This window comes from Entelurus aequoreus, linkage group LG06, assembly GCF_033978785.1.
Source record: "Entelurus aequoreus isolate RoL-2023_Sb linkage group LG06, RoL_Eaeq_v1.1, whole genome shotgun sequence".
Classification (NCBI taxonomy): domain Eukaryota; kingdom Metazoa; phylum Chordata; class Actinopteri; order Syngnathiformes; family Syngnathidae; genus Entelurus; species Entelurus aequoreus.
Window position 1 is genome coordinate 85,367,832 of NC_084736.1, and position 27,338 is coordinate 85,395,169.

At 40.2% G+C, this 27,338-nt stretch overlaps 1 protein-coding gene across 4 annotated transcripts in view; it reads right to left on the minus strand.

The window, feature by feature from the left end:
• fgfr1a (fibroblast growth factor receptor 1a) overlaps nucleotides 1–27,338 on the minus strand; it is a 75,154-nt gene that overhangs the window by 11,309 nt on the left and 36,507 nt on the right. Inside the window, exons 4-13 of one of the 4 annotated variants that reach the window (XM_062051712.1) lie at nucleotides 27,160–27,249; nucleotides 26,715–26,887; nucleotides 23,008–23,131; nucleotides 21,135–21,325; nucleotides 19,926–20,076; nucleotides 17,541–17,731; nucleotides 17,099–17,244; nucleotides 13,135–13,256; nucleotides 9,089–9,199; nucleotides 8,710–8,900 (exon numbers count right to left, since the gene is read on the minus strand). In XM_062051712.1, the coding sequence (XP_061907696.1) occupies nucleotides 8,710–8,900; nucleotides 9,089–9,199; nucleotides 13,135–13,256; nucleotides 17,099–17,244; nucleotides 17,541–17,731; nucleotides 19,926–20,076; nucleotides 21,135–21,325; nucleotides 23,008–23,131; nucleotides 26,715–26,887; nucleotides 27,160–27,249 (1,490 nt within the window). Of the gene's footprint in view, nucleotides 1–8,709; nucleotides 8,901–9,088; nucleotides 9,200–13,134; nucleotides 13,257–17,098; nucleotides 17,245–17,533; nucleotides 17,732–19,079; nucleotides 19,225–19,925; nucleotides 20,077–21,134; nucleotides 21,326–23,007; nucleotides 23,132–26,714; nucleotides 26,888–27,159; nucleotides 27,250–27,338 lie in introns of all 4 variants that reach the window. The other 3 variants (XM_062051711.1, XM_062051714.1, XM_062051713.1) reach the window with 3 other exon arrangements.

Here is a 27,338-nt window from a genome sequence, read left to right on the forward strand (position 1 = left end):
TACAACTTCACTTTCTGTGGACATAAGCACACATACAACTTCACTTTCTGTGGACACAAGCACACATACAACTTCACTTTCTGTGGACACAAGCACACATACAACTTCACTTTCTGTGGACACAAGCACACATACAACTTCACTTTCTGTGGACACAAGCACACATACAACTTCACTTTCTGTGGACACAAGCACACATACAACTTCACTTTCTGTGGACACAAGCACACATACAACTTCACTTTCTGTGGACACAAGCACACATACAACTTCACTTTCTGTGGACACAAGCACACATACAACTTCACTTTCTGTGGACACAAGCACACATACAACTTCACTTTCTGTGGACACAAGCACACATACAACTTCACTTTCTGTGGACACAAGCACACATACAACTTCACTTTCTGTGGACACAAGCACACATACAACTTCACTTTCTGTGGACACAAGCACACATACAACTTCACTTTCTGTGGACACAAGCACACATACAACTTCACTTTCTGTGGACACAAGCACACATACAACTTCACTTTCTGTGGACACAAGCACACATACAACTTCACTTTCTGTGGACACAAGCACACATACAACTTCACTTTCTGTGGACACAAGCACACATACAACTTCACTTTCTGTGGACACAAGCACACATACAACTTCACTTTCTGTGGACACAAGCACACATACAACTTCACTTTCTGTGGACACAAGCACACATACAACTTCACTTTCTGTGGACACAAGCACACATACAACTTCACTTTCTGTGGACACAAGCACACATACAACTTCACTTTCTGTGGACACAAGCACACATACAACTTCACTTTCTGTGGACACAAGCACACATACAACTTCACTTTCTGTGGACACAAGCACACATACAACTTCACTTTCTGTGGACACAAGCACACATACAACTTCACTTTCTGTGGACACAAGCACACATACAACTTCACTTTCTGTGGACACAAGCACATATACAACTTCACTTTCTGTGGACACAAGCACACATACAACTTCACTTTCTGTGGACACAAGCACACATACAACTTCACTTTCTGTGGACACAAGCACACATACAACTTCACTTTCTGTGGACACAAGCACACATACAACTTCACTTTATGTGGACACAAGCACACATACAACTTCACTTTCTGTGGACACAAGCACACATACAACTTCACTTTCTGTGGACACAAGCACACATACAACTTCACTTTCTGTGGACACAAGCACACATACAACTTCACTTTCTGTGGACACAAGCACACATACAACTTCACTTTCTGTGGACACAAGCACACATACAACTTCACTTTCTGTGGACACAAGCACACATACAACTTCACTTTCTGTGGACACAAGCACACATACAACTTCACTTTCTGTGGACACAAGCACACATGCAACTTCACTTTCTGTGGACACAAGCACACATACAACTTCACTTTCTGTGGACACAACCACACATACAACTTCACTTTCTGTGGATGCACTGGACACAACCACACATACAACTTCACTTTCTGTGGACACAACCACACATACAACTTCACTGCACTGGACACAAGCACACATACAACTTTCTTATTACAGAACATGAGGCATTGTGGGCTCTGTACCGAGGATGTGGTTGTGGCTTGTGCAGCCCTTTGAGACACTTGTGATTTAGGGCTATATAAATAAACATTGATTGATTGATTGTTTTCCCTTTACCTTTCTTTTTGCTATCACATTCTAGTTGTGCATTTCAGCTGCCCTGTTGATGAACTACCATGCATCCAGAAAGTATTCACACTGCTTCACTTTTTACACATTTTTTAAATCTTACAGTCTTATTCCAAAATGGAATAAATTCATTTTTGTCCTCAAAATTCTGTAGACAAATATCCCACAATAAAAAATTTAAAAGCTTTTTTTTTTAATTTGCAATTTTATAAAAAATAAACACAAGTATTCATAGCTTTGGGCAGCACGGTGGCACAGGGGTTAGTGCATGTGCCTCACAATATGAAGGTCCTGAGTAGGCCTGAGTTCAATCCCGGGCTCGGGATCTTTCTGTGTGGAGTTTGCATGTTCTCCCCGTGACTGTGTGGGTTCTACTCCGGCTTCCTACCACCTCCAGAGACATGCACCTGGGGATAGGCCCCTCCCACCTCCAGAGACATGCACCTGGGAATAGGCCCCTCCCACCTCCAGAGACATGCACCTGGGGATAGGCCCCTCCCACCTCCAAAGACATGCACCTGGGGATAGGCTCCTCCCACCTCCAAAGACATGCACCTGGGGATAGGCCCCTCCCACCTCCAGAGACATGCACCTGGGGATAGGCCCCTCCCACCTCCAAAGACATGCACCTGAGATAGGCCCCTCCCACCTCCAAAGACATGCACCTGGGGATAGGCTCCTCCCACCTCCAAAGACATGCACCTGGTTGATAGGTTGATTGGCAACACTAAATGGTCCCTAGTGTGTGAATGTTTATTGAATGCATCCCCATTAGCTGACGCCAAGGCGACTGCTAGTCTTCCATGTAGGAACATACAAAATAAAAAGACATACATTACCAAACATTATACAAAGGAACATTACAACATAAGATACAATATGTGAGTGTGAATGTTGTCTATCTGTGTTGGCCCTGTGATGAGGTGGCGGCTTGTCCAGGGTGTACCCCGCCTTCCGCCCGAATGCAGCTGGGATAGGCTCCAGCACCCCCCGCTACCCCGAAAGGGACAAGCGGTAGAAAATAGATGGATTCATAGCCTTTGCTCAATACTTTGTTGATGCACTTTTCAGGCTGCGAGGAGGAAAGGGTGAAAGTGACAAAGATACAGTAGCTTGAGGGTGAAAGTGACAAAGATACAGTAGCTTGAGGGTGAAAGTGACAAAGATACAGTAGCTTGAGGGTGAAAGTGACAAAGATACAGTAGCTTGAGGGTGAAAGTGACAAAGATACAGTAGCTTGAGGGTGAAAGTGACAAAGATACAGTAGCTTGAGGGTGAAAGTGACAAAGATACAGTAGCTTGAGGGTGAAAGTGACAAAGACACAGTAGCTTGAGGGTGAAAGTGACAAAGATACAGTAGCTTGAGGGTGAAAGTGACAAAGATACAGTAGCTTGAGGGTGAAAGTGACAAAGATACAGTAGCTTGAGGGTGAAAGTGACAAAGATACAGTAGCTTGAGGGTGAAAGTGACAAAGATACAGTAGCTTGAGGGTGAAAGTGACAAAGATACAGTAGCTTGAGGGTGAAAGTGACAAAGATACAGTAGCTTGAGGGTGAAAGTGACAAATATACAGTAGCTTGAGGGTGAAAGTGACAAAGATACAGTAGCTTGAGGGTGAAAGTGACAAAGATACAGTAGCTTGAGGGTGAAAGTGACAAAGATACAGTAGCTTGAGGGTGAAAGTGACAAAGATACAGTAGCTTGAGGGTGAAAGTGACAAAGATACAGTAGCTTGAGGGTGAAAGTGACAAAGATACAGTAGCTTGAGGGTGAAAGTGACAAAGATACAGTAGCTTGAGGGTGAAAGTGACAAAGATACAGTAGCTTGAGGGTGAAAGTGACAAAGATAGAGTAGCTTGAGGGTGAAAGTGACAAAGATAAAGTAGCTTGAGGGTGAAAGTGACAAAGATAGAGTAGCTTGAGGGTGAAAGTGACAAAGATACAGTAGCTTGAGGGTGAAAGTGACAAAGATACAGTAGCTTGAGGGTGAAAGTGACAAAGATACAGTAGCTTGAGGGTGAAAGTGACAAAGATACAGTAGCTTGAGGGTGAAAGTGACAAAGATACAGTAGCTTGAGGGTGAAAGTGACAAAGATACAGTAGCTTGAGGGTGAAAGTGACAAAGATACAGTAGCTTGAGGGTGAAAGTGACAAAGATACAGTAGCTTGAGGGTGAAAGTGACAAAGATACAGTAGCTTGAGGGTGAAAGTGATAAAGATACAGTAGCTTGAGGGTGAAAGTGACAAAGATACAGTAGCTTGAGGGTGAAAGTGACAAAGATACAGTAGCTTGAGGGTGAAAGTGACAAAGATACAGTAGCTTGAGGGTGAAAGTGACAAAGATACAGTAGCTTGAGGGTGAAAGTGACAAAGATACAGTAACTTGAGGGTGAAAGTGACAAAGATACAGTAGCTTGAGGGTGAAAGTGACAAAGATACAGTAGCTTGAGGGTGAAAGTGACAAAGATACAGTAGCTTGAGGGTGAAAGTGACAAAGATACAGTAGCTTGAGGGTGAAAGTGACAAAGATACAGTAGCTTGAGGGTGAAAGTGACAAAGATACAGTAGCTTGAGGGTGAAAGTGACAAAAATACAGTAGCTTGAGGGTGAAAGTGACAAAGATACAGTAGCTTGAGGGTGAAAGTGACAAAGATACAGTAGCTTGAGGGTGAAAGTGACACAAATACAGTAGCTTGAGGGTGAAAGTGACAAAGATACAGTAGCTTGAGGGTGAAAGTGACAAAGATACAGTAGCTTGAGGGTGAAAGTGACACAAATACAGTGACAAAGATACAGTAGCTTGAGGGTGAATGTGACACAAATACAGTAGCTTGAGGGTGAAAGTGACAAAGATACAGTAGCTTGAGGGTGAAAGTGACACAAATACAGTAGCTTGAGGGTGAAAGTGACAAAGATACAGTAGCTTGAGGGTGAAAGTGACAAAGATACAGTAGCTTGAGGGTGAAAGTGACAAAGATACAGTAGCTTGAGGGTGAAAGTGACAAAAATACAGTAGCTTGAGGGTGAAAGTGACAAAGATACAGTAGCTTGAGGGTGAAAGTGACACAAATACAGTAGCTTGAGGGTGAAAGTGACAAAGATACAGTAGCTTGAGGGTGAAAGTGACAAAGATACAGTAGCTTGAGGGTGAAAGTTGCCAAAGATACAGTAGCTTGAGGGTGAAAGTGACAAAGATACAGTAGCTTGAGGGTGAAAGTGACAAAGATACAGTAGCTTGACGGTGAAAGTGACAAAGATACAGTAGCTTGAGGGTGAAAGTGACAAAGATACAGTAGCTTGAGGGTGAAAGTGACAAAAATACAGTAGCTTGAGGGTGAAAGTGACAAAGATACAGTAGCTTGAGGGTGAAAGTGACACAAATACAGTAGCTTGAGGGTGAAAGTGACAAAGATACAGTAGCTTGAGGGTGAAAGTGACAAAGATACAGTAGCTTGAGGGTGAAAGTGACAAAGATACAGTAGCTTGAGGGTGAAAGTGACAAAGATACAGTAGCTTGATGGTGAAAGTGACAAAGATACAGTAGCTTGAGGGTGAAAGTGACACAAATACAGTAGCTTGAGGGTGAAAGTGACAAAGATACAGTAGCTTGAGGGTGAAAGTGACAAAGATACAGTAGCTTGAGGGTGAAAGTGACAAAGATACAGTATCTTGAGGGTGAAAGTGACAAAGATACAGTAGCTTGAGGGTGAAAGTGACAAAGATACAGTAGCTTGAGGGTGAAAGTGACAAAGATACAGTAGCTTGAGGGTGAAAGTGACAAAGATACAGTAGCTTGAGGGTGAAAGTGACAAAGATACAGTAGCTTGAGGGTGAAAGTGACAAAGATACAGTAGCTTGAGGGTGAAAGTGACACAAATACAGTAGCTTGAGGGTGAAAGTGACAAAGATACAGTAGCTTGAGGGTGAAAGTGACAAAGATACAGTAGCTTGAGGGTGAAAGTGACAAAGATACAGTAGCTTGAGGGTGAAAGTGACAAAGATACAGTAGCTTGAGGGTGAAAGTGACAAAGATGAGGTATAGAAGACTATAGGATGAAGTATAGAAGACTATAGGATGAAGTATAGAAGACTATAGGATGAAGTATAGAAGCCTATAGGATGAAGTATAGAAGACTATAGGATGAAGTATAGAAGACTATAGGATGAAGTATAGAAGCCTATAGGATGAAGTATAGAAGACTATAGGATGAAGTATAGAAGCCTATAGGATGAAGTATAGAAGACTATAGGATGAAGTATAGAAGACTATAGGATGAAGTATAGAAGCCTATAGGATGAAGTATAGAAGACTATAGGATGAAGTATAGAAGCCTATAGGATGAAGTATAGAAGACTATAGGATGAAGTATAGAAGACTATAGGATGAAGTATAGAAGCCTATAGGATGAAGTATAGAAGCCTATAGGATGAAGTATAGAAGACTATAGGATGAAGTATAGAAGCCTATAGGATGAAGTATAGAAGACTATAGGATGAAGTATAGAAGACTATAGGATGAAGTATAGAAGCCTATAGGATGAAGTATAGAAGCCTATAGGATGAAGTATAGAAGCCTATAGGATGAAGTATAGAAGCCTATAGGATGAAGTATAGAAGACTATAGGATGAAGTATAGAAGACTATAGGATGAAGTATAGAAGACTATAGGATGAAGTATAGAAGACTATAGGATGAAGTATAGAAGCCTATAGGATGAAGTATAGAAGCCTATAGGATGAAGTTTAGAAGCCTATAGGATGAAGTATAGAAGATGTCCACTGTCACGTCTGTCAAAGCATGCATGACAGAAGACATTTATGAGGACAGGGACATAGAGAAGCCCCTTAAAGTGCTTCATACAACCAATGGTGGCCATATAAAAGTGTGTTAAAAGAGGCATTAAAGGCCTACTGAAATGAATTTTTTTTATTTAAACGGGGATAGCAGATCTATTCTATGTGTCATACTTGATCATTTCGCGATATTGCCATATTTTTGCTGAAAGGATTTAGTATAGAACAACGACGATAAAGATTGCAACTTTTGGTATCTGATAAAAAAAAGGCTTGCACCTACCGGAAGTAGCGTGACGTAGTCAGTTGAACATATACGCAAAGTTCCCTATTGTTTACAATGATGGCCGCATGAAGTGAGAGAGATTCGGACCGAGAAAGCGACAATTTCCCCATTAATTTGAGCGAGGATGAAAGATTTGTGGATGAGTAAAGTGCAAGTGAAGGACTAGTGGGGAGTTGAAGCTATTCAGATAGGGAAGATGCTGTGAGAGGCGGGGGTGACCTGATATTCAGCTGGGAATGACTACAACAGTAAATAAACACAAGACATATATATACTCTATTAGCCACACCACAACCAGGCTTATATTTAATATGCCACAAATTAATCCTGCATAAAAACACCTGCGTGTTTGTTATGCTAGCTCCTAGCTCCTCTGCTAGCTCCTAGCTCCATAGAACACGCCAATACAATTCAAACACCTGATCAACACACACAATCACTCAGCCCAAAAGACCGTTTACCTAACCCAAGGTTCATAAAGCTTATATATTTTTAAAAAGTTACGTACGTGACGCGCACATACGGTCAAGTTATCGAATGTTTAGCAGCCAAGGCTGCATACTCACGGTACCTGATATTCAGCTGGGAATGACTACAACAGTAAATAAACACAAGACATATATATACTCTATTAGCCACAACACAACCAGGCTTATATTTAATATGCCACAAATTAATCCTGCATAATAACACCTGCGTGTTTGTTATGCTAGCTCCTAGCTCCTCTGCTAGCTCCTAGCTCCATAGAACACACCAATACAATTCAAACACCTAATCAACACACACAATCACTCAGCCCAAAAGACAGTTCACCTAACCCAAGGTTCATAAAGCTTATATATTTTTAAAAAGTTACGTACGTGACGCGCACTTACGGTACGGTACGTGTTATGCTAGCTCCTAGCTCCTCTGCTAGCTCCTAGCTCCATAGAACACGCCAATACAATTCAAACACATGATCAACACACACAATCACTCAGCCCAAAAGACCGTTCACCTAACCCAAGGTTCATAAAGCTTATATATTTTAAAAAAGTTACGTACATACGCAAAAAAAAGCCAAAGCTGCATACTCACAGTAGCACGTCTGCGTCTTTGTCATCCAAATCAAAGTAATCCTGGTAAGAGTCTGTGTTGTCCCAGTTCTCTACAGGCGTCTGTGTATCCAAATCAAAAGTCCTCCTGGTTAGAGTCTCTGTTATCCGAGTTCTTCCATCTTGACTGCATCTTTCGGGAATGTAAACAAAGAAGCGCCGGCTGTGTACTGTTGTGGCTGACTACGTTCGAAAAATACGTCCATTTCGCACCGACAACTTTCTTCTTTGCTTGCTCGGCTTCCTTCTCCATAATGCAATGAACATGATTGAAACAGATTCACGAACACAGATGTCCAGAATACTGTGGAATTATGAAATGAAAACAGAGCTTTTTCTTATCGGCTTCAATGTGGAAGGCATACCCGTGTTCGCCGGGCTACGTCACACGCATACGTCATCCTCAGAGGCGTTTCGAACCGGAAGTTTAGCGGCAAATTTAAAATGTCACTTTATAAGTTAACCCGGCCGTATTGGCATGTGTTATAATGTTAAGATTTCATCATTGATATATAAACTATCAGACTGCGTGGTCGGTAGTAGTGGGTTTCAGTAGGCCTTTAAAACATCAGTATCTCCTCTTCGTATATTTGTGAAATAATGAACGTGTTTGTGTTAAATGGTCAAAAGGCTTCATGGACACGCTCTATTTCCATACCAGAGCTTTTTGAGGTTGCTGGTTTTTTTTTAAGTTTTTGGGAATGTTTTCTATTCAAAGAGTGGATTTACATTTCAGTCCATTTAGAAGAGGAAATCGAGCGAGGGTCGTCGTGCTCGTATTACTTCTATTACCTTCTTGGAAGACAGGTACTCCATGCCTCGGGCCACTTGGTAGGCACAGGACACCAGGTCTTTGATGGACATGTTCTCTACAGGGACTTGGTCCGGGTTGTAACAGTACTCCATGCCCGGAGGGCGTCGTGCACGCAAATACTCTCTTAAGTTGCCCTTGGATGCGTACTCCACAATCACATACAAAGGACCTAGAAGCATAATGATGGTCGGAATATTACGTTGAGGTTTTTTCACAGGTAACTAAATCAATATCTTCACCTATAATGACTACATTCCTGCCAATCTTATACACTTTGGCAAGGGTGAGTAAAAACTGACATCCATGAATCCATACTAGCTGTTACTCAAGGGATACATCAATTGTCAGAACTCTTACCATCCTGAGTACATGCCCCGAGCAGATTTATGATGTTCTTGTGCTTCCCAATGATCTTCATCATCTCCATCTCTGAAATAAGGTCCGAAAGGTCTTTCTCTGTGGCATCAGCTGGAGGGTGTCACAAATAAATGATGTTAGAGGACCTCAACTTCTCAGAAGCAAGCATTGCAGCTCTGAGACTTAAGATCTTTTACTGCAGTATAACATTTCCTACTTCAGCCATCCACATAATGAAAGTCAAAGAAAGAAGCTGGTGTAAAAGAAACACTTTGTGGACAAGGACAATTGACGACATAATGAAAGTCCCTCTCTGCTTCAACTACTATTCTGATTAGGATTAATGCTACTACCAATCAAATTAATTTCAGCCATTGACACATTCAACACTTTGACTTTCAGCTATTAAATAAAAGGTATTACTATTCTTATGACTCACACTGCACAGCCATTTGCAATGTTTCAAGTCTGGATGATGCTTCAGTGTAGTCAGTATATACACTGTCTCTATGCTTCAGTGTAGTCAGTATATACACTGTCTCTATGCTTCAGTGTAGTCAGTATATACACTGTCTCTATGCTTCAGTGTAGTCAGTATATACACTGTCTCTATGCTTCAGTGTACTCAGTATATACACTGTCTCTATGCTTCAGTGTAGTCAGTATATACACTGTCTCTATGCTTCAGTGTACTCAGTATATACACTGTCTCTATGCTTCAGTGTACTCAGTATATACACTGTCTCTATGCTTCAGTGTAGTCAGTATATACACTGTCTCTATGCTTCAGTGTAGTCAGTATATACACTGTCTCTATGCTTCAGTGTAGTCAGTATATACACTGTCTCTATGCTTCAGTGTAGTCAGTATATACACTGTCTCTATGCTTCAGTGTAGTCAGTATATACACTGTCTCTATGCTTCAGTGTAGTCAGTATATACACTGTCTCTATGCTTCAGTGTAGTCAGTATATACACTGTCTCTATGCTTCAGTGTAGTCAGTATATACACTGTCTCTATGCTTCAGTGTAGTCAGTATATACACTGTCTCTATGCTTCAGTGTAGTCAGTATATACGCTGTCTCTATGCTTCAGTGTAGTCAGTATATACACTGTCTCTATGCTTCAGTGTAGTCAGTATATACGCTGTCTCTATGCTTCAGTGTAGTCAGTATATACGCTGTCTCTATGCTTCAGTGTAGTCAGTATATACGCTGTCTCTATGCTTCAGTGTAGTCAGTATATACACTGTCTCTATGCTTCAGTGTACTCAGTATATACACTGTCTCTATGCTTCAGTGTACTCAGTATATACACTGTCTCTATGCTTCAGTGTAGTCAGTATATACACTGTCTCTATGCTTCAGTGTACTCAGTATATACACTGTCTCTATGCTTCAGTGTACTCAGTATATACACTGTCTCTATGCTTCAGTGTAGTCAGTATATACACTGTCTCTATGCTTCAGTGTAGTCAGTATATACACTGTCTCTATGCTTCAGTGTAGTCAGTATATACACTGTCTCTATGCTTCAGTGTAGTCAGTATATACACTGTCTCTATGCTTCAGTGTAGTCAGTATATACACTGTCTCTATGCTTCAGTGTAGTCAGTATATACACTGTCTCTATGCTTCAGTGTAGTCAGTATATACACTGTCTCTATGCTTCAGTGTAGTCAGTATATACACTGTCTCTATGCTTCAGTGTAGTCAGTATATACAGTCTCTATGCTTCAGTGTAGTCAGTATATACACTGTCTCTATGTTTCAGTGTAGTCAGTATATACGCTGTCTCTATGCTTCAGTGTAGTCAGTATATACACTGTCTCTATGTTTCAGTGTAGTCAGTATATACGCTGTCTCTATGCTTCAGTGTAGTCAGTATATACACTGTCTCTATGTTTCGGTGTAGTCAGTATATACGCTGTCTCTATGCTTCAGTGTAGTCAGTATATACACTGTCTCTATGCTTCAGTGTAGTCAGTATATACACTGTCTCTATGCTTCAGTGTAGTCAGTATATACAGTCTCTATGCTTCAGTGTAGTCAGTATATACACTGTCTCTATGCTTCAGTGTAGTCAGTATATACACTGTCTCTATGCTTCAGTGTAGTCAGTATATACAGTCTCTATGCTTCAGTGTAGTCAGTATATACACTGTCTCTATGCTTCAGTGTAGTCAGTATATACACTGTCTCTATGCTTCAGTGTAGTCAGTATATACACTGTCTCTATGCTTCAGTGTAGTCAGTATATACACTGTCTCTATGCTTCAGTGTAGTCAGTATATACGCTGTCTCTATGCTTCAGTGTAGTCAGTATATACACTGTCTCTATGCTTCAGTGTAGTCAGTATATACACTGTCTCTATGCTTCAGTGTAGTCAGTATATACACTGTCTCTATGCTTCAGTGTAGTCAGTATATACACTGTTTCTATGCTTCAGTGTAGTCAGTATATACGCTGTCTCTATGCTTCAGTGTAGTCAGTATATACACTGTCTCTATGCTTCAGTGTAGTCAGTATATACACTGTCTCTATGCTTCAGTGTAGTCAGTATATACACTGTCTCTATGCTTCAGTGTAGTCAGTATATACACTGTCTCTATGCTTCAGTGTAGTCAGTATATACGCTGTCTCTATGCTTCAGTGTAGTCAGTATATACGCTGTCTCTATGCTTCAGTGTAGTCAGTATATACACTGTCTCTATGCTTCAGTGTAGTCAGTATATACACTGTCTCTATGCTTCAGTGTAGTCAGTATATACACTGTCTCTATGCTTCAGTGTAGTCAGTATATACACTGTCTCTATGCTTCAGTGTAGTCAGTATATACGCTGTCTCTATGCTTCAGTGTAGTCAGTATATACACTGTCTCTATGCTTCAGTGTAGTCAGTATATACACTGTCTCTATGCTTCAGTGTAGTCAGTATATACACTGTTTCTATGCTTCAGTGTAGTCAGTATATACACTGTCTCTATGCTTCAGTGTAGTCAGTATATACACTGTCTCTATGCTTCAGTGTAGTCAGTATATACACTGTCTCTATGCTTCAGTGTAGTCAGTATATACACTGTCTCTATGCTTCAGTGTAGTCAGTATATACACTGTCTCTATGATTTTATAATGCTTCATTGTCAACTAAGTGAGCAACCATGTCATACACCATGAGCTTGTTAGCTTCCTTTGTCATGGGTGAGCAATGGAAATTGAAAAGAGACGGCAGAGTGTTATTGTAGCTGGAACTAAAGTGTCAATTTTATTACAAAAGTTGATCCCAAGTGGAAGTAGAAGTTGCTCAGGGCTGTCTTACAGTATACACACAGGAAATAATGTACTACAGTATACTTACAGTATACACACAGGAAGTAATGTACTACAGCATACTTACAGTATACACACAGGAAATAATGTACTACAGTATACTTACAGTATACACACAGGAAGTAATGTACTACAGTATACTTACAGTATACACACAGGAAATAATGTACTACAGTATACTTACAGTATACACACAGGAAATAATGTACTACAGTATACTTACAGTATACACACAGGAAGTAATGTACTACAGCATACTTACAGTATACACACAGGAAGTAATGTACTACAGTATACTTACAGTATACACACAGGAAGTAATGTACTACAGTATACTTACAGTATACACACAGGAAGTAATGTACTACAGTATACTTACAGTATACACACAGGAAGTGATGTACTACAGTATACTTACAGTATACACACAGGAAATAATGTACTACAGTATACTTACAGTATACACACAGGAAGTAATGTACTACAGTATACTTACAGTATACACACAGGAAGTAATGTACTACAGTATACTTACAGTATACACACAGGAAGTAATGTACTACAGTATACACACAGGAAGTGATGTACTACAAGCTGACCAATTACAGCCTTGACGGTCTGGTTAGATTTTGTGGGAGGTGCAATCTCAGCAGGAGTGATTGAGAACATCAATCATGTGTTCCAGATAATCCGACACAAGCCTAAATCATACTTACACTTTAACATTTTGACTGCAACCTTGGTCACACGGTTTGGTTTCTCTTTGTCCAGACCCAGCGCCTCTCCCATCACGACTTGACCGAAGCAGCCCTCGCCAAGGGGCTTCCCAAGAACCAGACTGCAGGAAAAGAATGTAGTAACTGTGATACAAGAGTATGTTTAAACAGTGTCTGTCTATCTGCCATGAGATGGCCACGGCTGGGATAGGCTCCAGTGCCCCCGCCCCTCCGAGAGCAACAAACGGTAGAAAATAAGTGGATGGATTTTAATTCCATAACACTCTAACACAGTAGTAGGGATGGAAATCTTCTTCAGAAGCGGTTCCCAGTGTATCAATTCCATAGAATAGCTTGCTCATTTTTCAAAGGGTTCCCTTATGGATGCCAGCGGTTGGGAATGCAACATGCGTAGTGACGTCAGAAAGCAACATGGCGATGCCCGGGCCAAACAAACGCTCTAGAGTTGACTACATTTGACAAGAAAGGATTGCAACAGTACTACTTGAAAGAACTACAAGACTGCTACTTCACCCAGAGGAGGACATCACTGCAATATGCTGAAACATTTCAACACGCAGCAAGCAACGACTACAAATGCATGTGGCATCAATCTCATCCTAGCAGGAGTAATGCTAGTCAATACTAACTGACCGCCTATCATGTCAGTGCTACTAATACTAACTGACCGCCTATCATGTCAGTGCTACTAATACTAACTGACCGCCTATCATGTCAGTGCTACTAATACTAACTGACCGCCTATCATGTCAGTGCTACTAATACTAACTGACCGCCTATCATGTCAGTGCTACTAATACTAACTGACCGCCTATCATGTCAGTGCTACTAATACTAACTGACCGCCTATCATGTCAGTGCTACTAATACTAACTGACCGCCTATCATGTCAGTGCTACTGATACTAACTGACCGCCTATCATGTCAGTGCTACTGATACTAACTGACCGCCTATCATGTCAGTGCTATTGATACTAACTGACCGCCTATCATGTCAGTGCTATTGATACTAACTGACCGCCTATCATGTCAGTGCTACTAATACTAACTGACCGCCTATCATGTCAGTGCTACTAATACTAACTGACCGCCTATCATGTCAGTGCTACTAATACTAACTGACCGCCTATCATGTCAGTGCTACTAATACTAACTGACCGCCTATCATGTCAGTGCTACTAATACTAACTGACCGCCTATCATGTCAGTGCTACTAATACTAACTGACCGCCTATCATGTCAGTGCTACTAATACTAACTGACCGCCTATCATGTCAGTGCTACTAATACTAACTGACCGCCTATCATGTCAGTGCTACTAATACTAACTGACCGCCTATCATGTCAGTGCTACTGATACTAACTGACCGCCTATCATGTCAGTACTATTGATACTAACTGACCGCCTATCATGTCAGTGCTATTGATACTAACTGACCGCCTATCATGTCAGTGCTATTGATACTAACTGACCGCCTATCATGTCAGTACTATTGATACTAACTGACCGCCTATCATGTCAGTGCTATTACCTGTTCCATTGATAAAACTGACCGCCTATCATGTCAGTGCTATTACCTGTTCCATTGATACTAACTGACCGCCTATCATGTCAGTGCTATTACCTGTTCCATTGATACTAACTAACCGCCTATCATGTCAGTGCTATTACCTGTTCCATTGATACTAACTGACTGCCTATCATGTCAGTGCTATTACCTGTTCCATTGATACTAACTAACCGCCTATCATGTCAGTGCTATTACCTGTTCCATTGATACTAACTGACTGCCTATCATGTCAGTGCTATTACCTGTTCCATTGATACTAACTAACCGCCTATCATGTCAGTGCTATTACCTGTTCCATTGATACTAACTGACTGCCTATCATGTCAGTGCTATTACCTGTTCCATTGATACTAACTAACCGCCTATCATGTCAGTGCTATTACCTGTTCCATTGATACTAACTGACTGCCTATCATGTCAGTGCTATTACCTGTTCCATTGATACTAACTAACCGCCTATCATGTCAGTGCTATTACCTGTTCCATTGATACTAACTGACTGCCTATCATGTCAGTGCTATTACCTGTTCCATTGATACTAACTAACCGCCTATCATGTCAGTGCTATTACCTGTTCCATTGATACTAACTGACTGCCTATCATGTCAATGCTATTACCTGTTCCATTGATACTAACTAACCGCCTATCATGTCAGTGCTATTACCTGTTCCATTGATACTAACTGACTGCCTATCATGTCAGTGCTATTACCTGTTCCATTGATACTAACTAACCGCCTATCATGTCAGTGCTATTACCTGTTCCATTGATACTAACTAACCGCCTATCATGTCAGTGCTATTACCTGTTCCATTGATACTAACTGACCGCCTATCATGTCAGTGCTATTACCTGTTCCATTGATACTAACTGACCGCCTATCATGTCAGTGCTATTACCTGTTCCATTGATACTAACTAACCGCCTATCATGTCAGTGCTATTACCTGTTCCATTGATACTAACTAACCGCCTATCATGTCAGTGCTATTACCTGTTCCATTGATACTAACTGACCGCCTATCATGTCAGTGCTATTACCTGTTCCATTGATACTAACTAACCGCCTATCATGTCAGTGCTATTACCTGTTCCATTGATACTAACTGACCGCCTATCATGTCAGTGCTATTACCTGTTCCATTGATACTAACTAACCGCCTATCATGTCAGTGCTATTACCTGTTCCATTGATACTAACTGACCGCCTATCATGTCAGTGCTATTACCTGTTCCATTGATACTAACTGACCGCCTATCATGTCAGTGCTGTTAGACTTAGACCAACTTTAATGATCCACAAGGGAAATTGTTCAACACAATCCTTGTGTATTGAACATTACCTGTTCCATTAAGACCAGAGACATTCTCCCTGGCTCCGAGGCGGGCAGTAAGGACTAGCTCCATTTCATGTCTGCCGGCTGGCGCTATAGCGTCTACTTTCAAGGAAGTGTACAAGCAGTGACTACGTTTGTGTTTAAAACTTGCACACATTTGCCACAGTGCTGCTGATTTTCATGAAGTGAATGTTCAATTGTAGTTGGAGAAAAGTTGCATGTTTTCCTGCAAGCACATTTTCACTCAGTCATTTCCATTATTCAGGTGAAACTCATAAAATTTGAATATTGTGTAAAAGTTCATTGATGGCAGCAGTTTAACTTGAAATATGAAACTAATATGTGATATTACCTCATTACATGCAAAGTGAAATATTTGTTATAGTTTTAATGATCATGGCTTACACTTTATGAAGACCCCACATTTGATGAGATTTTCAATTCAAGGTTTTCATAAACTAAGCCATAATACTCAAAATGAAATCAAAAGAAGGTATATTGTGTTGCATGTTACGTATATGATAGTTTCATCTTGTAAATATAAACAAAGCATTCTAATAGTTTGAGCGTCACCAATGTATTTTAGGGAGATGACAAAAGATTCTTAAACATTTTGAAAATGTTAATATAAATGTTACATTCTTGAGTATTTTCCACATGTTTTATTTTGTTCAATTCTACAGAATAATATGTATTTGTTATATTTATTGTATATGCTATGTGTCTCTTAAGACCTTAATGTTGGCTTTGTAAGGTCATGTTAGATCTAAACTAATCACAACTGATGCTAATTTACCTTTTTGTTCTGGTTTTTCCCAAATAAGAATAAATAAGAAAACAGTTAAAGAACCGTAACATTAAGCAGAATCGAAAGTGGAAAAATGGTAGGGTCTATGCATGCACAATTTTCCTTTTCACCATGGATGATTTAAGGACCTATTAGCAAAGAAATGGTAGAACATATACTGTACTAAACGTCACCCTTCTAAAAGTAAAGTAGTATCCTTGTTTAAAGTTGTAGTTTTCAGGACATACCAATCTCGTAGAAGCTCCCAGCGAGGATCTTGGGGGAGTTCATACTCAGACACCCCTGACAACATGGGGGAGCCGCTGGAAGATAGACGGGAAGGCCGCACCAACATCACACCGGAGTGGATAGAGGAACTTGAGTCCACAGAGACCTGAAGTAAAGAAGCCTGACATTACTCCCCTCATAGTGAAACACACACCGATTGCATATGCTAATTTAGCCAAGAGAAAGCCCAGGACTACAAATCCCACTAGTTTGACAATATTCCAAAAGAACACTAAACCTACCTGGTAAGACTTGCGCTCTTGACACTCTCAATGGAAGCGTGCTTTTTGTAAGATTATGGGGTCAACATACACTCATACAGATGTTTTACAAAAAAGGTATTGTAATACAAAAGAGTTGAAAGGTAAATATATTCCAAACCCCCTATCTACTTTCTGTTACCTGTCTGCGCAGGGGTATGCTTTTGGCCAGCTTGTGGACAGCCTGCTGACTGTTGAAGTCACTCTTCTTGGAGGAGGTGCGTATCTTGACAATGATTACGATGGCAATCATGACAGCGATGAAGAAGAAGCCCACACAGTAGATGACCACCTCCAGGTAGGTGTGGCTGGCCTCAGGATAGTGTGGGACAGCTAGACAGAGGTGGGGGAGCATTGCATCAACTGTAAATGAACTTGACATACATCTGCACAGCCAACCATACTCATACTCAAAAAAACCTATTCAACAACACTAGATCAACCACATTCATACTACGGTGTGTAAAAACCAGTTTGACACGTGTGGGTGCAACACCACCAAAAAACAATGGTATTTAGCCACATAGCAACAATTTGAGAGTGCCAAAGGTATGGTTGTTATACACAAAAGTCACTCACACATCACACACAAACCATGCTTCATAAGTAGTAATGTATATGTTTTGAAGCCCTAGTTCCCAATATGTGTAGGTGTAAGAGGGCACAATGTCATTTTAACTCATTAGTTTATGTGTTGGTGTGGGTGATAATATCATTGTTGAAGAAAAAGCCAATAACTATGCACTTGTGTGCTATATAAAGTGTAATGTGGAACTGATATTGAATCAGATTGTGTTTTTATCCTCCCATAAGCTAAAAAGGCCCAACTTGGATAACTTAGTATTAACCTCAACAGTTGGGACAGCAAAACAAAAAGGTACATGTTGGCTTGGGATGGGATTGTGTCATGCCTTTAAGATATTGTTTTGGTCATAGGACATAATTACACTTTGTAAGTGTAACAGGCACTCAAAAGTGTGCAATCTCATGGTAATGATGTATGTGCTACTAATTGGAATCCTTTAACCATCCCAAACCAAAATGTGCTCCCCAACAACAGCAACACACAAGACAGCTGCACTTATGTGAAGAGGCTGACCCACAAGCAACTTGATAATTGGACTAATGCCAGTTCCTCCAGTGAGGAATGAGACACAAAGTACAGAGGGCCAATTATCAGAGTCCGACAGCGCTCTCACAGCAGGAAATGACATGAGGCATACATGTCATTGGAAGCACTTGTCAAACAAATTGGCTTTACCCCAAATGAAATGTAAACATAAATCAAAAAGCAGAATGGTTTCAACAGTTCAAAGTGAAATCTGACCATGACTGCCAAACAATTATTTTAAAAATCTTAATCAAATGTGGCTGGAACACATAAGAATTGCTCCTTTTTACATATGTTTATTTAATTCTTATATAGGGCTAGATTTGAGGCAGCTCGTGATTTGTTTGGCATTCTTAAACTTCATGTAAGCACAGCATGGCATAGAGTGAGGAAGGACGCATACTGAGAGGAGGGAAGTTAGGTAAACAACCTGTCTCAGCTTCTGCTCACATTTTCCCAGATCATTTCATTCGCTTTCACTTCTGACAAAATGTGACGGCAGATAGCCAGATTGTTGCAAAGAACAGAAGAGAAATTTAAGGAGAGAGTGAGAGACAGAACCACTGATACCTTCAAAAACGGTCAACCATGCAGAGTGATGAGAGAACCCGATAGAATTGCCCGCCAAGCAGGTATACTCCCCAGCGTCATCAAGAGACACATTTCTCAGTTGCAGGACTTCCATTTCCTTGTCTGTGGTGTTAAGGCCCGCGGTCTAGAAAAGAAAGGAAGCAGACCCAACAAGAGGCCCAATAGGGAGAAAGGAACCATGAGTAAAGCATTCTGAAAGAGAAAAGTGATAGAGGAGAGTTGTCCTCCTCCACCAACACCAATTGCCCAACAAAAACCGAGAACCACAGCCAAGAACTTGTCCACGGCCACCCTAGAATCTGTTAGTGGAGGAGCTAGTTAGGTTGGATGTGTCTGGCTGAACACCACATTGGGCCATCCCGTCACCAGGTCAAATACCTCAGTCTCACCTCTACATGCAAGAGATGGGCAACATGGAAAAGTCCACAGCAGAACAGGTCACACTCACATTCCTTTCCCTGGACAGTGAGCGTTGGACACACAGCAGGAGGATGGTAAAAGATGAGGATAGTTGGGGGAAACAAAGCCAGTCCAGGGAGCAGGAATAATGAAAGAAGATGGCACAGGAAAGGAAAGAGTGAGACTTAAGAACAGGTCCAAAGTAAACCTGAGACTAAACACTTTCAACTGTTCTGCTGGGAATTTTCCATAGCGTCATTTACAGTCAGGAGCACTGAGGCAGGAGAGAAGGAGGGAGGAGAGAAGGAGGGAGGCAGGGAGGAGAGAAACAGCCGAGGTTGTCTCCAGTTATACGGCCCTAGCTTTTCCAGGTGCTCTTTAAAGTGTCTCCACTGTGTTGTCCCGTACAGCTGCAGTCATGTTTACCTGTGGCCTCAAATCTGGTGACAGTCAGCCAAGCCGACTGATTGGCCTCCCCTATATAATTGGACACTTTACATATATATTCTCCACTGTCCTCCTCTGTCACATTGTAGAGTGTCAGCAACTGAGCATCCGAACTATTGACCCCAGAATGCTGGAAATAAAGAAATGTTAGGTGCAGCTCATAACAAAGTAGTCGCACAACTCAATACTTTGGCAAAATCACGTTTTGACTTGCAGTGTTTGAAGCCTGTTGCCGTCATTCTTCTTATCATTTCAGCTATCAAAGGAAAATATTACAGTGTTTCCCACAGGACTGTCATCTATTTGTGGTGGTGTTCGGGGAGATGACAAATTGACGTCATCATCAAATTTGCGTATTAGACATTGATGCATTTGAAAACAATTGCAACAGATGCTGTAGGAGAATGGAGTAACGAGTGAGAGAAAACAAGTAAGTAAAACAAATATGTTTAGAAGTACAAATAAACTTTCTTCTGTTACTTCATTTTTACCAAATGCCATAAAGAAGACAGCGTGAGTGCTTTTAAATAGGGGAGGGGCCACCGCAGCACTGAAGTGAAGTGAAGTGAATTACATTTATATAGCGCTTTTTCTCAAGTGACTCAAAGCGCTTTACATAGTGAAACCCAATATCTAAGTTACATTCAAACCAGTGTGGGTGGCACTGGGAGCAGGTGGGTAAAGTGTCTTGCCCAAGGACACAACGGAAGTGACTAGGATGGCGGAAGCGGGGATCGAACCTGCAACCCTCAAGTTGCTGGCACGGCCGCTCTACCAACCGAGCTATACCGCCCCACTCACTGCTTCTTGAGAAGAGCAAGACATGTTTTCATGTCACGGTTTCAAAAAATCTCTTCAAGAGTTTTGTTGCTTTTTTGAAAAAGAGAGTATCTAGAGGAGTCTGCCTATTCGCTACATATTGCCACAAAGATGCTAACCCAGCAACACTAATCCCTCCTTTTCTTATTCACTGGCAGACCTGCTTTATGCAAGATGTGTTAGTGAGTGCAAATACCATGCATATTAGCACCTACAAGCTAATCCACAAACAGTCTCTGTATAAAGTGTAAATATGTTGTGGCGGTCCAAATGTATTCATGCGTGTGGGCAAAAGTAATGAATGTATGGGAAACACTGTTGAACAGCATCACTTTGATTATATGAAAAGACATCAGAGTGAGATCTTACCTTGAGTACGCGGACGTACGGTAAGCCGTCTGGACCGACACGACTCCCGTTGACCTCGATGTGTTTCAACCACTGGATGTGAGGCTGAGGATCACTAAACACCTTGCACACAAACTCCACATCACTGCCCACCACTGCACTGCGATTAGCAGGTAAGCCAGCCTGCAGGATTGGCCTGTGTGGAGAGCGCTCTGCAACAAATCCAAATACAAGATTTATGTTGCTGAGCAAGTATGATGACAACTTTCAAAATAGGCACACATTGAAAATAAAATATCAATGTGGTACAGAAAACAGAAGCAGCAAATGACACACAATTAACTTTGTATTGAACTGCAACTTGACAGGTTACAAGCTAAAAACAAAATGTCCCTTCCTGAAGCAATATGACTACTTGTCAGGGTTATGGTCCCCACTGAGGTCCCCACTGAGGTCCCACCATACCCTGGAGACACTGGCATGGGGAATATCATCTATGGCTCCAGAATGAGAGAGAGTCAAGACAGGACTGTGTCACGTCAACCCTCATCTATTTGGAGTATATATATATATAGGCGTGGCGCGGTTGGGAGAGTGGCCGTGCCAGCAACCTGAGGGTTCCTGGTTCGATCCCCACCTTCTACCAACCTAGTCACGTCCGTTGTGTCCTTGAGCAAGACACTTCACCCTTGCTCCTGATGGGTGGTGGTTAGGGCCTTGCATGGCAGCCCCGCCATCAGTGTGTGAATGGGTGAATGTGGAAATAGTGTCAATGCGCTTTGAGTACCTTGAAGGTAGAAAAGCACTATACAAGTATAACCCATTTATATAAATACAAACATATATACACATTTTTACGCACACATGCAGTATATATATATATATATATATATATATATATATATATATATATATATATATATATATATATATACATATATATATACATATATACATATATATATATATATACATATATATATACATACATATATATATATATACATATATATATATATATATATATATATACATATATATATATATACATATATATATATATATATACATATATATATATATATATACATATATATATATATATATATATATATATATATATATATATACATATATATATATATACATATATATATATATATATATATATATATATATATATATATACATATACATATATATATATATATATATATATATATATATATATATACATATATATATATACATATATATATATATATATATATATATATATACATATATATATTTATATATATATATATACACATATATATATATATATATATATACATATATATATATATATATATATATATATATATATATATACATATATATATATATATATATATATATGTATATATATACATATATATGTATATATATATATATATATATACATATATATATACATATATATGTATATGTATATATATACATATATATATACATATACATATACATATATATATATATATTATATATATATATATATATATATATATATATATATATATATATATATATATATATATATATATATATATATATATATATATATATATATATATATATATATATATATATATATATACAGTACAAGACAACCACACTAAAAATAACTCAATGTGTGCTTTTAGATGATACATATTCTCACATAACCAAACTTCTAATGCTGACACACAACATGAAAGTTAACATAATGGTGTGAGAAAACTTGAGGGAATGGTTTTGTGTGTGAATCACTTTAATGGAATCCCTTGTAAAGCATTGAAATTGATATTTCCTGAAATTCTAGCCAGAAAAACATGGAAATTCCCTCTGCGTTGTGATGAAAGCCATAACCTACCGACAACATCCAACTGGTAGGTATGATTGATGCTCCCATACTGGTTTTCCACCACACAGGTATAGTTTCCCTTGTCTGAGGGCACCACCGATTCCATGATGATGGTCCACACATGGTCACGAACCTGGGCATTGGAGAACAGATGCTGGTTTAAAATGTTTTACTTTTAAACAACTGCATAAACATTATGTTTGGAGGAAATCTGCTTGTAATGTGGGAATCTTTCAGGGTTAGTTATCAATGTCCACACAAATCCCTTCTGGAACCAAGTCTGCATTTGGAAGACTGCATACACTAAATGTATTTTGTTGGGTCCAACTGGCTCATAAATAAAACTTCTGAGGACTCAGAACTGGTGTACGGTACTCATTAAGACGAAACAAAAGCTAGTTATTTGTTGTCCATGAGCTTTTTGTGAATATGAATAATCCCCAAAAATGGTGGCAAACAAGGTAGATACATTGGAATGGGACAATAACAAGGTCCAGAGCTATTGTCACTTCCTGCTGCCAACATATATTTCCAGCAGGAGATCTTTGTTCTACTCACAAGAACATTGGGTGCATGTTTCATATTTGCAGCAGCCCGTCCTATTAGCACCACCAGATGACTGCTTCTTTTCTTCTAGACATGTTCTCATTTTTCTTCCATAAATCTGCCCAGACCAGCACTGTGTGATTAGCCAACAAAGCTCTAAGGCAATGGCAACATCAAACATGCATGTATTGAGACTAAGCCTTACGGTTTCTCCTGTTTGACTAAAACATGAGGGGACTCCAACTGCCTGCTGCCAGATGTGTTGTGCTTGGCTTCATACATGTGGTCTACATTATTCCCTTCTTCCTGCAGACCATATACTGCATATGAACAATGGAACCCCGGCCATAAAAACAAGAGTAGGAGAGATGAGAGGCATCCCGAGCCCACAATGCAGACCTTAGCTCTGGGAGTGAAAACACAGCAGCCATATGGTGAAAGTGTGCTTGCTGCCCAGCCTGGCTGTGCAAAGAAGGAGGGAACAGGCAGCTGAAAGGAAACTCCTAAATGTGTCCCAGCTGGGAAGGGAGAAGACTTGGGGATGCAGAGGACAGGGGCTGGACCAGCCTACATCTGGATGGAAACAGCAGACTTTCTTTATTTTTAATGTGCAAATGCATGGACCACACCTGTGCTACTGAATCTTTCCTCGTGTGAACACAAGATGACAAAAAAGCCCAATAGCTTTTCAAACCTGAAGCATCATGTGCCCAAAAGAAAGTGATTGATCGAGAATTTTACAACCGCTTAAATATCCAACAATCATTTATTAACTGTGTCAGGGGGAAGCATTTATGAAAAAATGTATATATATCTGGACATTTCCCGATTGAATAAATATTGGGCAGAAACTTGAGCTGTAACAGCTGCGAGTGGAGCCTACCCCCTGATTGAATCCTTCATAAAGTGGGTCACATGGTTTGTGTATTTGGGTATTTCAGACAATTACCCTTTAATACTTTCTGTCATGTTGCCTGGCTCTCAGAGCAAACTATGCATCCATGTGTGCTGTGCCATCTACATGTCAACTGCAGGCAGATCTTTTAACGCCTCTCACACTCTCCGCCCCTCTTCCAACATGGACATTGACAAACTCATCTGTCTCTTTCATTGCACCTGCAGGGACATTTTTGACTCAATTGCTCCGTTCATAAATAGGCAAGCAAAGCCTGCTAGAGAGCCGTGGCTTAATGACCCTACTCATGCACTCAAGCGTGAATGTTGTCACGCAAACAGAAAGTGGAAACAAAAATCATACTTATGCTTTTCTGGAGATTCTAAGCAACGGTCTAACTACCAAAAAGCTGTTAAGACAGCAAATCCCAGTATATGTCTCACAACAGTCAAAGCTCGGGTCTTTTTTTATGTTTTAAACAGAATTGCAAATCCACCTGAATTCACGGGTATTGCCCCATCTGCATCTTCATGTGACATGTTTTCTATGTTTTTATTGATGAAATCTTAAAACCTTTATGTTAACTATTTTTTATACTCCCTACCTTCTTTTGTGGTTCCTTAAACCAAGTAGTAAAACCACAAGTCTTTCTTGTCTAAGTTTAGCAGCTAATCTAGTGTTTCTCAATTCTTTTTTGTCATGATCCTCTAGGGCAGGGGTGTCAAAGTCAAGGCCCGCGAATGAATGATCTATGGCCCCCGGGATGATATTTGATTAGTATTAGAACCGGCCCACAGGCCACAGCCGCCTGCTGCTGTTTTGCACGCACAAATACTCCATCAGTGTTGGCGCTAGGAATATGGTGTCCCACAGTAAACTTTTTGGGTCCCACTTTTTTGTAAGCGTTTTGAAAACAAATAAATGTATGCATGATCCCGTTATATCTCACATTCTATATTGTGTTTTGGAAGCGTTACTTAATTCATGACAATTCATGCATATATAAATGTATTCAGTTATTCACTCCTGGCTGCCAAAGGAGAAACAGCTTTAGGAGAGAACAGCGAGATCTGTAGGAGAGCTCAAGGTCAAGCTCAACCATAACAACCTCTGCTGCACGGAGAGTACATTCGATGACAGAAAATCCGTTTGGAAATCAAGAGGATTGAAAATGCCAGACCGCAGAAAAGACAAGTCCAATCCACAGGACATGTCAACAATATGGAACAGTCTTGGTCACCCTTGAGGGTATCAAGGGCCAACTGGAAAGCCTTGATGGCATCAAGGTCCAAATGGACAACTTTATGAAGGAGATCCGTTACCTCAAGGACCAAAATATCAAAAACGACCAAGAAATAAAATCCCTGACCAACAGAGTTGAGGAGCTCGAGCAAGTTGGGAAACTCAACGATGTCATAGTGACAGGCCTGAAAAGAAGGCCCAGGGCTCAGTGTGAACCCAAATGAGTGCTGGAAGAGGTGAGGGAGAGATGAAAGTTGAGGAGTTGACTACCAATGAATGATGTCCCAATCATGTTTTTTTCATTTACATTTTGAATATCGATGGCAGAAATACAAAACCTCCCATTTGAGGAAAAAACAAAAAACAATCTTTTGGAAAACAAAAAACCTGTCAGTTTCTAACAGAATGCTTTTTGGTCAAGTGACTTTTTTGTCACAAGGGAATGTACTGCATTAGCGCAGTACATTGCAGGTGGTTAGTCAAAGATCTGGACAACATCATAGTCTGATATGATTCAATATTTTAAAGAACTATTTATGTTTTTTTATGATAAATAAGTGATGAATCTGTTTTTTTTCTGGCACACTGTGCACACTCTCATAAATTCGGTGTGCCCCAGTACAGAATTAGGTCTAGTGACGCCCCTGGCTGACACCCAATACAGGAAGTATCTGGCAGACCTCTGTCAGGTAAAGCGTTGCTCCAATCACAGACTTGGTATTATCTTGCACACTTACAGTTTACAAGCAGTATCACCATTTCCATTCAGCTTGCTTGGTTACAGGTTGTGCTCATGTTTGCCTTGTGTGGTGTAAGATTTCAACTGCCTCTGTTATGCATCTCATTTACACTTGCAGTAAGCATTCTTTACTCCAGGGGACGATATTGTGATTGTAAAGACCAGATCACTGTTATGTTCACACTTCTGGTCAAAAGGTTTGAGATTCAACAACCAAATGTTGAAGAGGGTGTTGTTCAGTCTACAGTTGATGTTAAAAGAATATTCACAGGTGTAAATTACAGTTTTACTAACCTTGAACCCTCCAATGCGATGGTCTCTTTTGAACTCTTTACCATTCTTGTACCATTTCAGAGTGGGTATTGGGTTGCCACTGGCCTGACAGCGAAACTTGACAGTTTTACTGGCAGGAACAGCATGAAGCTTTTTCTCCATTTTTTCTGGATGAGCCCACTGTGGAGCCATCGCTATAATAAACAGACAAAGAACACAATGTACACAAACATCAATACACTAAACTAAAACAACAATCAAAATGCTAATTGGCTGCCTAATGAGTAAGGATTCAATATTAGATTGTGTTTTTAAAATGTGCCGACTTTGAATTTCAGAGGCAGATAGACTCAAAGGGTCAGTCTGACAGGCATTCACAGAGAAATACTAACACACACATAAACAGTGCAAAAATTAGGATTTCCTACAGCAGTAATAGTGACTAAAAAGGAATCAGACAACTTACGAAGCAGTTTTTGACTGCCTAACAGTTTAGATTCCTCTGAAGAAGATTCTTCGTCCTCATCATCGTCCTCAGACGAGGCCAGAGTATCGACTGTTAAAATAACACAAATTTGGTCAGTCATTTTCAATACAGTATTGGTTTATACGGCTTGGGATTTGTGGTGGCAAACTAGCAATGTT